The sequence below is a fragment of the Haplochromis burtoni genome, unplaced genomic scaffold (genome assembly GCF_018398535.1).
Source record: "Haplochromis burtoni strain Fernald_Lab_line unplaced genomic scaffold, NCSU_Asbu1 Contig_31, whole genome shotgun sequence".
In the NCBI taxonomy this organism is placed as follows: Eukaryota; Metazoa; Chordata; class Actinopteri; order Cichliformes; family Cichlidae; genus Haplochromis; species Haplochromis burtoni.
Genome location: NW_024582392.1, coordinates 2,152,375 through 2,168,126, shown reverse-complemented (window position 1 = coordinate 2,168,126; position 15,752 = coordinate 2,152,375). Strand labels below are relative to the sequence as shown.

The 15,752-nt window shown below is 39.2% G+C and overlaps 1 protein-coding gene across 1 annotated transcript; it reads right to left on the bottom strand.

Annotated features, from left to right (window-relative positions):
• Positions 1-957: 957 nt before the first annotated feature.
• fam43b (family with sequence similarity 43 member B) lies at positions 958-3,521 on the bottom strand. The gene has a single exon (XM_005918873.3). It carries the CDS (start codon positions 3,302-3,304, stop codon positions 2,297-2,299), a length of 1,008 nt encoding a protein of 335 aa, XP_005918935.1. The 5' UTR covers positions 3,305-3,521; the 3' UTR covers positions 958-2,296.
• Positions 3,522-15,752: the final 12,231 nt, after the last annotated feature.

Here is a 15,752-nt window from a genome sequence, read left to right as displayed (position 1 = left end):
CTGACGATGTGACAAAACATAACAAGCTCCGGATATGGGCTTGAGCCCTTGTTATTCTGGAAGACGAGTGTGATAAAGCTCAGCGTGCACCTTGCTGCTGCCATCTGCTCCCTCTCTTATGTTTGCCTGACAAGAGTTGTGTTTGCGTAAAAACACAGTGGTTCCTCTGCTTAACCACCCCATAGCAGAATGTCAGTGTGACTTTATTGCGTTGTGTTTTGTGTGTCTGAGTATTAAAATGCAGGGGAAAAAATCACATAAATGAAAGTATTCCGTAATCTCTCCTATGAATGGATTTGTTGCAAGGACAAATGAATCCTTTATCTTCCATCTCCTGACATGAGATCATCTTCTATTTCCGAGGTAGTTCATTTCAAGAAAAGAAAATTATTGATCTCAAATGTTCCAGCTGAAGGTTTCCACTCAGAGCAATCCGTCTCAGTAATTCAACCCAACTCCAAATGGTTTTGCTTTCTCATGCAGCAATAAAGTCGAAGCCATTCCTCTTCAAAAGTAGAATCTCTAATGAGAAAAGTCAGCTCAAACGGCTTTTGATGTTTGATACCTGACATGAATTCATGAATTGTTTAACTGTTACTAGCTTTTCAACGTTAATATATTTATTATTTCTATGGTGATATAATCCAAACATGGTATAGTTACATATCATCCCAGTAAACCCGGTTAAACTCTCTTCCTTCATTAGAAATAGCTGATTTTGGCAGCAATATGCTTGATTAGTAAGTCAACTTCCTGGTCCCCGTTTTGGATCACTCGTTACTGTCGGAGCCTGACAGCCGTCCTGTCGAGGCAGGTGCTTTATGTTCCTTTTCTGAACAATTCAGCCCGCTGATTAATTGCTCCCCTTAGGGTTAAGTGATGCAGAGCCACTGCGAGGCTTGCAGAAATTTATCAAACCACATTAACATCTAATGAAACTGGCAGCTGAAAGTTGTCTTTTCTGTGGCAAAAACATTTATTTATCCTTCTATACAGTTTGAAAGCAGATTAATCGGATGTAAATAGGCTGTTCTCTTGTGTTTGACGTGACGGTAAGACATATTTTCACATCACAAACATGCAAATGTACACTAGTGGAATGCTGAGCAGTTGCATTCATTTGAATAATCTCTTTGATACCATCTTGAAATACACTCCTCCTGAGATTCAAGAAGGAAACCCAAGCAAGGGTCATTTTTATTCATCATATTTGGAAAATAAATAGCTTCATCTCATAGTAATCACAATGCATCTTGGGACAGTAGCACAGATATTATCAACAGGAAATCAGCTACAGTCATATTTCAAACACTTGTGTTCAATAGTGAGGGTCATTTGCATTTTTGCAAGGGCTCATGGAAAAACTGCATTAGCAAAACTAAGACGGGCAGAGCAGTGGCAAACAGTTTGTTTTTGCTTTAGCAAATCATAAATATATATTTTAAAAGATGCATTATAAGAATTAATCAATGCTGCATGAACAGTTATGTAATAGTCCCTGGTCACACATTTATCACAGTGTTCATTTTAAAAGCCAAAGGATCAAAGATGTCATGAGAAAAAAGACAATAGCTCAGCACGAAAAAGGTTACTGCTGACTTGTCATGCATAAATGATAAGGACCTTAACAAATGGCAGCAATAAACATGTCGACTCAATGGCTTGCCTCCTAAATTATAGCCTTATTCATTAGTCGGCTGCTATCATTAGTAAAACCGTAATAAACTTCTTCGCTGGGAAAGGTCAGTCTGCGAGTCATTTTAATGAGGATTGTCATTTTAGAAAAGTTACACAAATTTACAAAGAACCTCCCTGAAAAATATCACAAGTCAGTCCAAAAAAATGACCCTGTTTACAAACGAGGCTTGAAATATACTCACAAAAATAAGAGACAGAGGTCTACTAATTACATCCTGATCGGTGCTGCAATCAATATGTGACACAAATGTCAGCGATCTCAGCGTCTCTCAGCACTCCCGTGTTTTCTGAACCCAGTGTCCTCATTTGTCATTGTGCTGCTGTTAGTCTGTGCATCACCAGCCCTCCTGTGTAAACATGCAGTTTCCCAAACTGCTACAGTCAAGCCCGAATCCGAGGCATCCGGGCAGAATAGGAATTACTCCCACAAACGATCGTCTGCCTCTTCTTGTCCACCCGGTAAGTTGGAGAAGTTTCTGGTAAACACTTTGCATTACATGGTTGGGGCAGGAGGGAGCCTGAGTGGGGTACCAGTGAAGGGCAGAGAGAGGAATGTGTCATTGTAGTGCAGAATTGCACTCTTTAAACTGTGTTACAGTCACACCAGAGAGGTTATAAAGGTAAATGTATTGTTGTTGCTATCACTGACAAAGTTGATTTGGCACTGCTCCAGTCGAGCAATATCCCCAATGTCCAACTTTGATAATAACTGAGTCGGGTCTGTGTTTGTCGTTAAAACCTTCTGTTTGTCCTGCTGCTCCTTTACATCCTCCTCCGCTTCCTTCACCTCTTCCTTTCTATCTTTGCTCTCCTTCTCACATTCCTCCTCCTCTTCCTCTTCCTCTGTGATGGAGCAGAGACGGGTGGCAGTCCCGGGGTTGTCGGCAGGCGGTCTGTAGTGGCACTGCCCGTTCAGCAGCCTCCTCAGAGGCATCAGGGGCACTGCCTCCTCACCGAGCAGCTGCTGCTGGCAGTGCCGGAAATCACTCTGACGCTTCAGCCGCTTGAACTCACTGAAGGCGGAGGTGGCATTCTGGTAGAGGCTGTGGGCGATTGCCTGGGCCTTCTCCGACTTACTAACCAGGACTGCGTGACACCGGAGCACCACCGCCATGTTCTTGACCTGGTGCCTATAAATCCAAGCCAGGATCTTGGGCCGGCACGGGTCAGCGGTGCAATAAGTGATCCTGTTCAGGGAGTAAAGATGGATGGGTTTCTTTTTCCCGGATTTGTCGGCACTCATCCGGATCCCTTGTGGTCCCACTGTTAACCTCATCTTGACACTCTGGTCCCCATAGTTGCTCCTCGCCCAGATTTTGGCCACCGCCTCCTGGGTGCAGCCATCTCCCTTTGCCGTAATGGTGACCACACTTCCCAAGTAGCGCACATTATAAACCGGCTCCTCTTTATTCAGTTCAACCTTTTGCCGTTTTGTGTGGAAGATGCTACCCACCCAGTCAAAGGGGCAGTCGGGTAGCAAGTCAGGACAGGAGCGCAGCAGAGAAGAGAGGATGGAGTGGTAGGTCAGTCCAGTCCCCAGGCTCTTGGGTTTACTCTTCGCCTCATCCTCCACCAGAACAAACTTATTCCTTCTCCAGGGCAGCATGGCGTGGGCGAAGGTGGTGCGAGCGAGTGAGCGAGCCCCTCTGTTGCTACGTTTCCTCTTGTAAGCTCAGGCAAGAAGAGTATTAAAGCCGATGTGGGCGAGAGAGAAAGACGAAAGCACAGAGAAGCTGCTTGGCGAAGCACAGAGAAGAGACTGAGAGCTGCGAGCCTCAGCCAGTCTGTTCCCAGTTCGCTCCTCCTTCCTCTCCTCCTCCTCCTCTTTCTCATCTGTTTTCTGCATCATGCAGCGCTGATCAGTGCAGGATCCTTAGCCCGGCACTCGGGCACTCTCAACCCCCTCCCTGCTTTATTGTTTTGTTTCCAAATGGCTCAGTCCCAAAGCACTATTTATCCATCCAGCTTTGCACTGAGCTATCACTCTATCTATGTTTCTTGTAAACATGAGGAAAAACAAGTATTCCCTCTTAGGTAACTACTTATTAAATGAGTTGTAAAAGTCACTTGTTAAGTGTGATTTGTTTAAGCAGGATCAGCGGAATTATCTTATCCTATTAACAGCTTGAGGATGCAAGTGTTTTGGATCGATGTTGCAAGTGTTGCACAGTGAAGACCCCTTATTTCTGGAATGATTCTAACCCCTCTTTTAAGACTAGATAAATCTGTAAGGCCATTTAATCCTGTCAAAGGTTTGTTTACATCAGCAGTTCACTTCAGACATAAACTAGCAGAATTTTCCTTCCACAGCTGAGTCGCTCACTGTATATTATGCAAAGATATCTGAGATATAATAGTGAGGCTAATTAGGATTGGACTTAAAAATTCTGTTTGAGTGATATTACTGCATAATTAAAAACATTTTCAAAGACAGAGCAAGTTTCCAAAACTCCAAAACAGCTGATAAGCACTAAATTATGCTTTTGAAATACAGAATCCCATTATTTTTGTAACTGAAAATGTCTATATGTCATGCTTTAATGGATGCCTGCTTAATACATTTAGTAGTTTGTTCTTATTTCACAAATTATATCTACACACTTAGATTTTTTCTGTACTTTTAAGGATCAATAGAAACATTTTGTCAGCAGTGAGATAAGAGCAGTCCATATTCTGAATATAGCCTTTGTTTTATAGATGTTAAAAATGTTGAAAAGGGTCAACACTACCACTTTCAGACTCCAGGTCAGTGTTCACCTTTCATCCACTTTAGCAGAAAGACTCGATGGACGGTAACACCCACCGGACGGTTTGCTGGAAAAAAATTTTCAGCAGTGACTGAAAATCGGTGCAGACTTTCAAGGATTAACCCCATTAACCTGACCTTTTCTATCCCAGGACTAAATGTAACTTATTTTGTGGAATATCACAACCAGATGGATTGGCCATGATCCCTGATGATGAATCCAAATGACTCTGATAATCCCTGGAATTTCTTTTTACCATCATCCTCATCAAGTCACATTTCTACTTGTTGAAAATATTTGGGCCAGTATAACACCAAAAAAAGATATTCTCACTGACCACAGCTGTTTAGTGCTAATTAAGAATTGGTAGCATGCTAAGTTACAAAAGTAACTATGTAAGTGTCAAAAATGAAATTTTGAACATGTTGGCATGGTGTAGGACGCAGCTAAAGCTCCATATATGACCACAGACTATTTATTAATAACTGTATATAAATAATTAATATATTGCATTGCAAGGACAAACTTCTTGGACAGGCTGTACTACAGTGCACACCATAATACATAATTCTATCAAACTATTCCAAAAGGCACAAATACCACAAAAGGTTAGAAAGGACTGTGCAGTGACTCAAATTAGCAGAGGTAATTTTAAAAATTGCAAAAACAGGTAAGTTTTAAAAAAAATCCCCCAAGAGCTGTCAAACTATTCAGGTATCAGGCTGTAAACCCGTTGATGTCATCACTGAATGGGGAATACAGGTGATTTAAGTAACTTTAAGTCTTAAAAAGAGAAAAAAATAATCCGTGAGGAGAAGTCAGCTAAAAACCGGAAACTGACATCACAATTTGCATGGCTCACCAAAATTTTGACAATAAAAGATGTTGGAAAAATGTTGGTCTGATGAGTCTCAATTCCAGTTGCTGGTGTAGTCATAAATGGTGTCCATCCTGCCTTGCATCAACAGTCAGGTTGGTGATGGTGGTGCAGTGATGTGGGGGTACTTTCTTTGCACACCACGTCACAAAGCTCAAATCATCTACAACTGTTTTTTTTTAACATCACAGTGAGCTCATTGTACTCAAGTGGCCTCCACAGTCACTGGGTCTCAATACAGTAGAGCATCTTTGTGATCTGGTGAAACAAGAGATTCGTCTTTGATGTACAGCAACAAATCTGCAGCAACTGTGTGATGCTGTCATGTAAATATAGCTCAAAATCTCTGAGAAATATTTCCAGCACTGTGAATCTGTGGCACAAAGGACTGAGGCAGTCCTGAAGGCAAAACCGGGGTCCAACCCAGTACTCTCAAGGTGTAAGTAATGAAGTGGCCAGTGAGTGTATTTCCATTGGTGAGAACAGCAAGTCTAGCTTTTGTTAAGAGGAGTTGAATAAGTGCTAGTTGCTCCACCCATACAAATAAACCCTGAACAAAGGTTATTAATAATCTGAATGCAGCATCAGTGAAGCAATGATAAGGTATAAAATGAAGAGAATCAACCTTTTGGTAGATGCATTTGTTGTCCTTTATTATGTTGTCAAAAACATGTCTCTTATAAATGTAAATGTATTGTGTTCTGCACATTAGTAGTATGTAAACAACACTTCCAGGTTTCAGCTCTTTTCTGTGGACATAGCTAAGATGAAAATGCATGAACATCTGTCCGACATCACCACATTGTGTCCAGACATCTGTTTACTGGCTGGATGACTCTGCTTCAATGAATCAAAATAAGTATCATATGTGTCTGCCAGCAAGCTGTGCTGGGCAGAATGGACTGAGCTGTCACGTGTACATGGTGGATGAAGTTCTTAGCTTAGAGAATTGTTACTGTGGCAACACTGGGAAATAAATGTCCCTCTTTCCACCCGTCGTGTGTGCAGTGAATTAAAAAAAGCAGGGGAGAAACAGATTGAACAGCTTTAGAGGCGTTATAACACACATAAATCCCTCTTATTATAACTACAAGAGCAAAATTAAGTGCATCCAAGCTGTCTCTGAATGCTTACTGAAAGGGAAGACTTGGGATTGTTGAAACTGAGTTAATGGGCTTAGAAATGCTTGAGCAGTCACCACGTAGGAGACACCACAGTGGGTCAAATGATTAAGAGATGTTGGACATTTAGTGAATGAAGACTGGATCTGATCCAGAATTAACTCCTTGAGTTACCAAAGACAGTCTGATTGAGAGGCCTTATCCAAGCATCTGTGGTCCCATAAATCACCTCTCAGATGCTGATGTACTAAACTGAAAAGATCCATCATGATTTTAAAGAAATGGATTTGTGTATTAAGTATTGACTTGCGTGAGTTATCATCCCATACAAGAATGCACTTAAGTGCAATTAGTGTAATACGTGTTTAGTCTCTTTATCATGTGGCATATGTTTCAGTCCTTCAGCTTTTAGTGAAACTGCAACAACTTTTCTTTTTTTTTTCACCCATTGCTCTTATTTTGGTTAATGTATGAACTGCTCTCAGACAGAGTGTGGTGCATTTTTTAAATATCTGTCTGCATTCAAGTTTAATATTGGACTTTTAGAACTTACATTGGACTTTTAGTTTTAGAACTGCTGAACTGTTTCCTGTGAACTTTTCATGTACTTTTATTTGCCCAGGCAAATAAAAGTAAAACATTTGCTAAAACCTATGTGGCAATGTAACAAATAGTAGATGTGTCCAAAATAGATACAATATATAAAATAATACACTTAATATCATACTTATTGGATAATGCAAAGTAACTGTGTTATGACAAAAAATCAGTCTAACATGAGCCTTTAACCTTCTTAGTGTCAGGGTGGAACAAAATGAACTGATCAGTTAATGCTAACCAGCATGGTTAACACGGTGCAAGTGCAAGGACTGCTAATTAGTTCAAACACAATACAAACAATACTTACTGAGGGTGCTGGTTTAGTTCCCCGGGTAGAGCAGGTGATCCATATACTGTAAGGCTAATCCAGAGACCCAAGTTCAAACCTGCCTTAATACATTTGCTGCATGTCTTTCTCCAGCTTTCCTGTCTTTATGCCTCTATCACCCTGAAAGCTAAAAAGTCCCAAAATCATTTTTTATTGCTTACCAAAACTGGAGGATGGACTGTTTGTACAATTAAACCCAAAAGAAGTCTTGTTTTACTAACTGCATTAAACGTGCTCTAAATAATCAAAGTTGAGAGGTCCAGTTCTGTAATACAAATGAGCTGTCCTGTAATGTACTAATAAAAGGCTAGAATTTAACTTAGAAAAACTCCAGGCCCCAGTCCCCTATGCTACCCTGAATTTGATAAGCAGAAGAAAATGGAGGGATAGTTGGATGGGCCAGCAGACGCTCACTGTATGGAGCTGCCTTATCTGGACACCTGTCAATCGGTCCTTCCATATCCCTTACTCCAGTATCCAGGTGGATGAGTTATAAAGATTTAACACACTCAGCTTTTATAAAAGGGCAAACCATCTAAAGAAGTAAAAACAGCTTTTGCACCATGTTGTAAATATGCTATTAACTTGGGGGCCTGTGGGAAATGACTTCCTTTTGGAGCCAAGCTCAAGCAGCAGTTTGAGGAACTGAAGTTTTTGATACTTTGGTCATGGCTAAACAGTTATTTGGTTGCAAGTTTTGGAAAAAACTTGAATTAATAAAAATGATTTATAATTTATCTTTTCCTTTTTAGTTAATCCGAAGCGGTAAATGAATGTTTGTGCCAATTTTCATTGTATGATTCATCTAGTGTTTTTTACACTGCTCTCAAAATCACAAATATCACCTTGGTGGTACAAGAGGAAAAAAGCTGGGTTCACTTAAGAAGTTACAATGTATCTTCTTGAAATCTGTTCAAACTGGGATCGACAAAGTCAGAAGATTTGCAAGCAGACATTGACCTAAGGTTGATTAAAATGTGTTTATTCGCTCTTAGTTGCAGGAAATAAAAACAAATCTTTTATCATCATCATATCACTTTCTCTTCTACCCTTGAAAATGTGCATCAGTTATCAACTCACAAGCAATCCAGGGTGCAGAAGGTTATCGTAGCAAACCAATTACTTTCCCTAAGCGACATCCCTGCCTCCCCTCTGAAATTCTTTTTCCTTATCCTCAGTTTCGACAGAAGACATTCTTTTATCCAGGCCAACATATTCTACGTATTTCTGTCTAGCAAGGCAGCCTAATTGAATTGGGCTCTCTCTTCATCACGCTACACTTACCCAGTGCAGTGTAATCAATGTGCAGGGCCTGGCAGAGAGGGGCCCAGCTCTTACATGGCTGATTTATGGTTGTACGTGAGGGCGATGCAGGCCGCCGTAGCTTAAAGAAAAGCGCGAGAAGGAATAGTGACAGAAAGGCTGCTGTGTTTTTCACGCATCAGACTGCCGCTATCAATAACACACCCACGGCCAATCAAAAATTAGTCTGACAAAAAATGACAAAGTAGCATTACAGAACGTTTGGTAGAGCTGAAGCCTTTTCTTTGTTTACGAAAACAGGAAGTAAAAGCCTCAAGGGATGAAAATCAATATCACCTAATTTCCATACTATAGATTCTCTAGCTTTGGCTGAATACATAATTCAGTTCAAGTGAATCATAGTTTAATGAAGAGGGAACGTGCAGGACATTATAGAAAGGAGGCTTATTCCTGTCCTTGCTCAGTAGAAGGGGACAGTCACAGGAGACATGCAGGTCAACTCCCCCTCGTTTAATCCTGCACTATAGAAGTGGAAGAGCGCTGTGCTGCAGTAAGTGGTTGTTTTAAAGGTCAGTGAAAAAATAAGGCAAAAATAATGAGGCAATTAGCCAAGACATTAGAAGCAAGGGCTAATTAATGCATGTTAATTAGAATTATTTTAAGTATCTGGATGTGGATTCTTAGCACAAGAAAATAAATAAATAATGAGACATATGAGGAGTCTGATATCTGTTCATATGCTTTTTAAAGGGGACCTATAATTTCATTTCTGCTATACCCAACACTGGGCAAAAGTCTTGAACCATCCCTCATTACTTTAATATTTGTTCCTCTGAGCTAGACTTTCTTGTAAGTTTTTTAAAGTGGTCTTGAGCAACAGACTTTCTGAGACTCTTTCAAAGATTTTCTTTGGCATTGGCTGTTTTTTTACTCATTTTTGTCCATTTTTAGAGGAATGTTTTTCATTTATTCGTCTCATCCATTTAGCACTGTCCTGTGAATCATTCAATCATAAAATGTGCCTAACCAGTGTTGTGTCTACACATAATAATATGTGTAGACACAACACCTCAGATAATGAGGGGGAAAGTAGCAGGTGGGAACACAGCTGAGGATACTTAACATAATGACTCAGATGGAAGTAAACTAAAGACACCAGACGACAACAATAAAAACAGGAAGTAACAAAACACAAAAACAGAGACTAAAGACACAGAACAAATGAGAGGCAGGAATACATAGAAACTCAATGAACTGAATATAAACCAAAACTGTAACTGTTAACAGAACTGGATGTTCAAAAGAACTAAACCCTGAGAAATATAAATATAAAGAAATACTATTATTAGAAAAATGCAAAAAAGAAATGATTCTCAGAAGTTAACAGAATAATCATTTACAGAAAACCTGCGATCCAATACTCAGAGACCCTGACACACGGTCAGCAACAGAGATGCTCTGCTTCATAGTTTGGTTGTAACAAGTGGTTATTTGAGTTTCTCCTGTGACCCAGCATTTTGAGTTCATTTTGTATTTTTTGATTTCTTATATTGAATATATGCTCAGTGCTTAGGGTTTGGTTTTGTTTCATTCTAGTTTTGTTCCTTCTATCATTCCTAATTCATTTGTAGTTTCTTGTCTTCTCTGTCAATATGTCATGTGTTCCTTGTTTGCGTGCTTCATGTTGTCAAGCTTGTGTGCCATGTCTAAGTCTCTCAATGTTTCCTGTTTTATTTTGAAAGTCTGGTGTTTCCATGTTCAGCGTGCTTCGTTTTACTCTTCCCCTGAGGTGTCATTATGTTCATTTGTTTCAGCTGTTTCCACTGTATTTCCACTTCCCCTGATCACCTCCTGTGTGCATTTAGTCTGTGTGTTGTCATTCAGTCTTTGTCGGGTTGTTTGTGTTTCCTCCGTTAAGTTTCATGTATGTCATGATTCTGCTCAGGTCATGTTCCATGTTTTAGTTTTTCATATGTTCCTGGTCTGTTATCATAGTTCTCCCAGTTTAGGTTTTAGTTTAGTTTTACCGTTCGCTTTATTTTTGTTCTTATGTTATCGGCCACAATAAAAGGCTCGCTTTTTGTTTGAAACTTAGTTCTGTCTCCTTCAGTGTCTGCATCAGCTAACGCCCGCCTGTTAAACATGCAACACACCCATGCCACATTCAAAGTTATTTAAACCTTTGTCCTCCCTCTGATGCTCAGTTTGAACTTCATCAGGTTGTTTAAACCATGCCTACATGCCTGATGCATTTGCATTAAAATGCAGTTTTACCTAATAAAGTGTCCCGTGAGTGTGTAAGATTACTATTGATCTTCATGTTAGCTGTAATATGGACATAAACATGCAGCATTTTCCTGAAATGTTCATTTATTTTTAAACCACATTTTGGATGTTGCATTTTCCTTCATCTCATATTTGCACTATGATAACTGCACATTATGCATACCAGTATATTCAGCGGTATCAGGAATACTAGTGTTTCATTGCATGTTGCAGCTAAAACCTTTTCATGCTTTCAAGGGCAGAATATGTGAGACACCACAATAAAGTCATTGCCAGCTACATTCATTATACATCCTGTGCTCCTCTTGAGTAATGCTCAAAGCAGTCCTCCGGCTGCAGAACGCCGGCTCATTTCAGTGTTTTTCTCAAATAATATGCTTTTCAGTGGATGAATAAGCAGCCTGTATGCATGTGCAGAAGTAAAAGCAGTTAGTATTCCAAACATGTTTTACATTTAAATTCTTCAAATCTTTTGATTGTTTGCTAATTTTTGATTAGCTTATTAACACCGAATATTTTTTGTCAATGAAGGCACTTTACTGAAGAGTAAAAAGAAAAAGACTTCTAACTGATATTGTCTTTAATTTAGTGAGACACTTCTCCAACCACATGTGAGTATTTGGACATTTCAAAGGTCGAGTGGTTACTTCTGCAGTTGTATATTGTAATTTCAGCACCTGTAAGTTACTGTAAGTTTGAAAGAGTATTACAATAAATGAATGTGCCTGCTGTGTAACAGTGAAAAGGAAGGGTGTTGTGGATTTTGCATAGGCAGGCAAAATGCCAGGCTTCTCTGAATCAGTCGCAGCAAATTCCAAATGTCGTCCTTTCAGCGGTGCAGCATCAAGAGGACACATACAATGTTCTTCTCGCCTCTAGTACTCCTCCTATAAAGCTGCTGCCTCCATCTGCTATCTCTATTTCTGTCTGTTTGAAATTAATGTGAATGTGTCAGGCTGGCATTTGAACGGAAGTCTTTCTGTGACTGACACAAACAAAATGAGGAAGTCTTACATGGGCAGAGGGGGGTAATAGAAAGGTAGATTCTCTCCACAAAATAAGGTGACTAATGTTGAAAAGAACTCCCCCAGGACATCCCTGCTCTTTTGTTGAGGTTGAAAATAAGGCTGTAACTTTTCCCGAGAGAAGCAAAGCTCCCTGACTTTGTGAAGGCTGATCATTCAGATGTCAGGTTGATTATGTCAGACTGATTCAGCCACGGGAGTTTTCTGTGACAGATTTTGCTTTCACTTTGCTGAATTTTTAAGATTTTAAAAGGGACGCTAAAAGGATGAAGTGCATTTCAGGGACATTTCAAGAAGTAAATGCAGTTAGTGAATGTAAAGATTAGACGAGTAAAAAGAAATGCACCATTAAAGGCTGTTGCACCTGCTGCTTTCCTTCATTCATTACGTTTTAAACAGCCCATCTGAATAATTACAATGAGCATTTCTGTGCGGTGTGTCTGGCAAATAATTACTGATGTGAAATGAGCTGAGTGCAAGATAACAGGAACTGATCATATGAATAAGAATTATACATTATTTGAAGGCAGAAGACAGATTTTTAGTTCGGACTTACAAAGTTGCAGAATGAAATTGGAAATGCAGACCTTTGTTTCACTAAACATAAATAGATAAATACATTGTAAAAGGATGAAGAAAGCTATCTTTCATGTTGGAGTGTGGAGGATGAGTTCTTAGTAACTGAACAGAGGAAAGAAACAGCCCAGGAGTTTGGGTTGCTTATTTCTATAAGATGAAAGACTGTATGAAAGATAAATGTAGCTTTCAGATCTAAAAAATGAAGCCAGCAGGTGGTGACTCCTCTGGTTGCAAAGAGGAAGGCTGGTTGTTGCAAAGTTCATGAAAAAAATATACCAACATTTCCTTTCTATGATTTCAGTAAACATTATTAAGCTCTGGCAATCTTTCACAGTGTCTTTGGTTCTGTCTTCTTTCTCTCACCCCCAACCAGTTGTAGCAGATGGCTGCTGGAGATTCCTTCCTATTAAAAGGGAGTTTTTCCTTTCCACTGTCACCAATTACTTGCTCCTGGGGGGGTCTTTTGATTGCTTTCTCTGGGTTTTCTCTGTATTATTAAAAAAAACAAATAACTAGCCAAAAGGTGACATCGTGGTGGCTACATCCATTTCTTCTTATTTCTCCCACAAATGAAGAAGTCGTGAAACATCCCAAAGGCAAGGAGAGACAGTGAAAAGAAACAGGAGTAAACACTAGATGTGCATTTACTGAGTGGACAGAGCTCTGAGTGACATCAGATCCATAAGAAACAAACCCAAGTATCTAAAAAGGACAAAATACCAGCAGGGATTTTATCTTGCAACTTTTTATCATTGCTTCATAGTTTTATATTTGAGATGACTTTAGGTAGACATCATAAAAGTAGTTTAAAAACAACGCCTTTAAAGAACTCTGATACCGTGTTTACAAAATCAACTGCTTTTCTGCAGTTTCACTGTTTTTATAGGATTTCCACTTTATTCAACCCAGCATGACCCAAATTCTTTTAAAATGCTGTTTCAACCAGCAGCATCAAACGTGTGAAAACAGCCTTTTTTTTTAATCCAAAGCTCTGCTTGCTCTGATAGCAGCACTTTTATTGAGTGAAACTGGCTGATGTTTTTTCAGGCAATTCACTCCAACACTGTGCAGTACCACCATTTTAATGGATTGCTGTACGGGGTGGTTTTGATAGCTGGTTGACCTGGTCTAAAAACAAAGACTCAGAAATGATTAGAGATGTACAGAGTAGCCAAAAAAAAATGATCTGAAAATGTATAAATGTATTCAATACACCCAATGCACTAAGTTTCAGTATTGCACCTAATTCCAATGATTTTTGCCTCATCAAAGCTCTTCTCTTTATCTGATAGATTCAGCTTGAGTAAGCAGGGCATGGCTTTTCAGGCTAAAGAGCCTCCTGCTACAAACTGTGCCAGCTGAAACCACAACACACAAGAAATACACCAAGCACATGATGCAATGGGAAAGTGCAAAGAGGCAATATACAACAAAAGATAATTTGGTCATTTAGTTGAAATATGGTTCTTAAGGAGAAATCCATCAAAACAAAAGGCGTACCCATTCTACTGGACTTACTGTTATAAATCTACTGACTCACACTGGACTTAATTTTGTCTGACAGCCACTGTCTCTGTTTTTGTTTTGTTTGTTTTATCCAAATGTAAGTGTGTGCATGAGTGTATACTGAAATGATTTATAAGATGACCCAAAGTCATGGTTAAAGAGTGCCATTAATGCTAGCTGAGAAAACACAATTTGTATGCAGCCTTGGATAAACTGCAGGCAGAGAGGGTCACCCCAGGGCGAGGAAGCCCTCCTACCCTCCAGGAGGCTTTTGGGTACACCTTCACATCTTTATGGATTGGAATATATATCTTTTAGCACTGACTTTATGTCCTCTGCAGCAGCACTAGAATGTTCATGGTGCAGCAGGAGAATTAAAAGACATGAGCAGAACAACACCAGGAACATTAAAAAAGAAATCAGATCAGCGGCAGGCCTAAAGGAGATATAATGAGAGGATGTGTAACTAACATTCATTTTAATGTTTAGAATTTGCATGACTGGCACGCCCAAAGCTGTCATTATGTTTGTATGCATGTATGTAGTCTATGCTTGTTTGTCTCTAGTTTGTTGCAGATTTTAATGCATTTTAAAGACCCGTGGCTATCAGATGGCATCAGTGCCATCAGTGCTGCTTGTCCCTATACAAAAAAAGGGGGAAAAATCAAAGCTGCACTTTATTGCTGGAAAAATAGGTCTCAGTGCCTTAGCTAAGGTAAACACAATGTAAAAACATAACAGTTGCTGACATACTTGTTTTGTTTAGGTCTGACTACTGCAACTCCCTCTTTATGGCACTGAGGAAAAGTGGCTCTCGATCTCACCTCAAATAGAATTCAGCAGCTCAGCTTCTTACTGGGTTTTCAAACACCCAAATCGTGGCTTCCTTCCACTGGATCTCTGTTTGTTTTAGAATTTTTTTGCACAAAATTTCACTGATCACTTCTAAAGCAGAAATCCTGAATCTCAAGTGGGGCTTCTCTGGGGCTTAAATCTAAAGGTGACCCTGCTTCTGCCCCAGCTATGGGAAAATCTGCTGTTGGAGATAAGGCTTTCATATTAACTTCACTTATTAAAACACGTTTTTTATAGATGCGCTTTTTCTGTTGCTCTCTTTTTTTTTGTTTGTTTGTTTGTTCTGATTGATTTTAATGTTTCATTTGCATAGAATTATGTCTATTGACATTTTAGCTCTTGAGTTTAACCTTGGCTTTTTGTTTCAATTAACCTCTTGAGTAGATGATTTTTTTCTTTTTTTTTCAGTTCACTTTAGTTTCTGTTAATTTCCAGAGTGATTATGCGCATTTCATGTTAGTTTTTATTATTAAATTAGTCCAATTTCAGTGTAATTTTGAGCATTTTTATGACTATAATGTGGAAGAAGTCTGATTCAGATATAGATGAGATGCTTTTAATGTCATATAAACATTCCAGTCTCACTAAAGAAATACACCAAAGCCTCCTGCTGCTTGACAGATTTGGCTACACTGATAAAGACTAAAGCATGTACAATTTTTATATTATCTAGTTTTGTAAGCATTTCATATAATTTCAGTTTGTTGTTGTCGAGTTGCAACGTCTGTTTGTTGTTGTTTTTTTATTTCGGTATCTAAAATGTTTTTGTTTGTTTTATTTTTGTTTTGTTTTGTTTTTTTCCTTCTAGTTTTTACTTTAGTTTTATTTAACCTTGGATAGGAGCTGGTATGGCCGTCAAGTTCACGA

What these genes read in the sequence shown, in the direction of transcription:
- fam43b (XM_005918873.3), bottom strand. Translation starts at nt 3,304, where the DNA reads ATGCTGCCCTGGAGAAGGAATAAGTTTGTTCTGGTGGAGGATGAGGCG.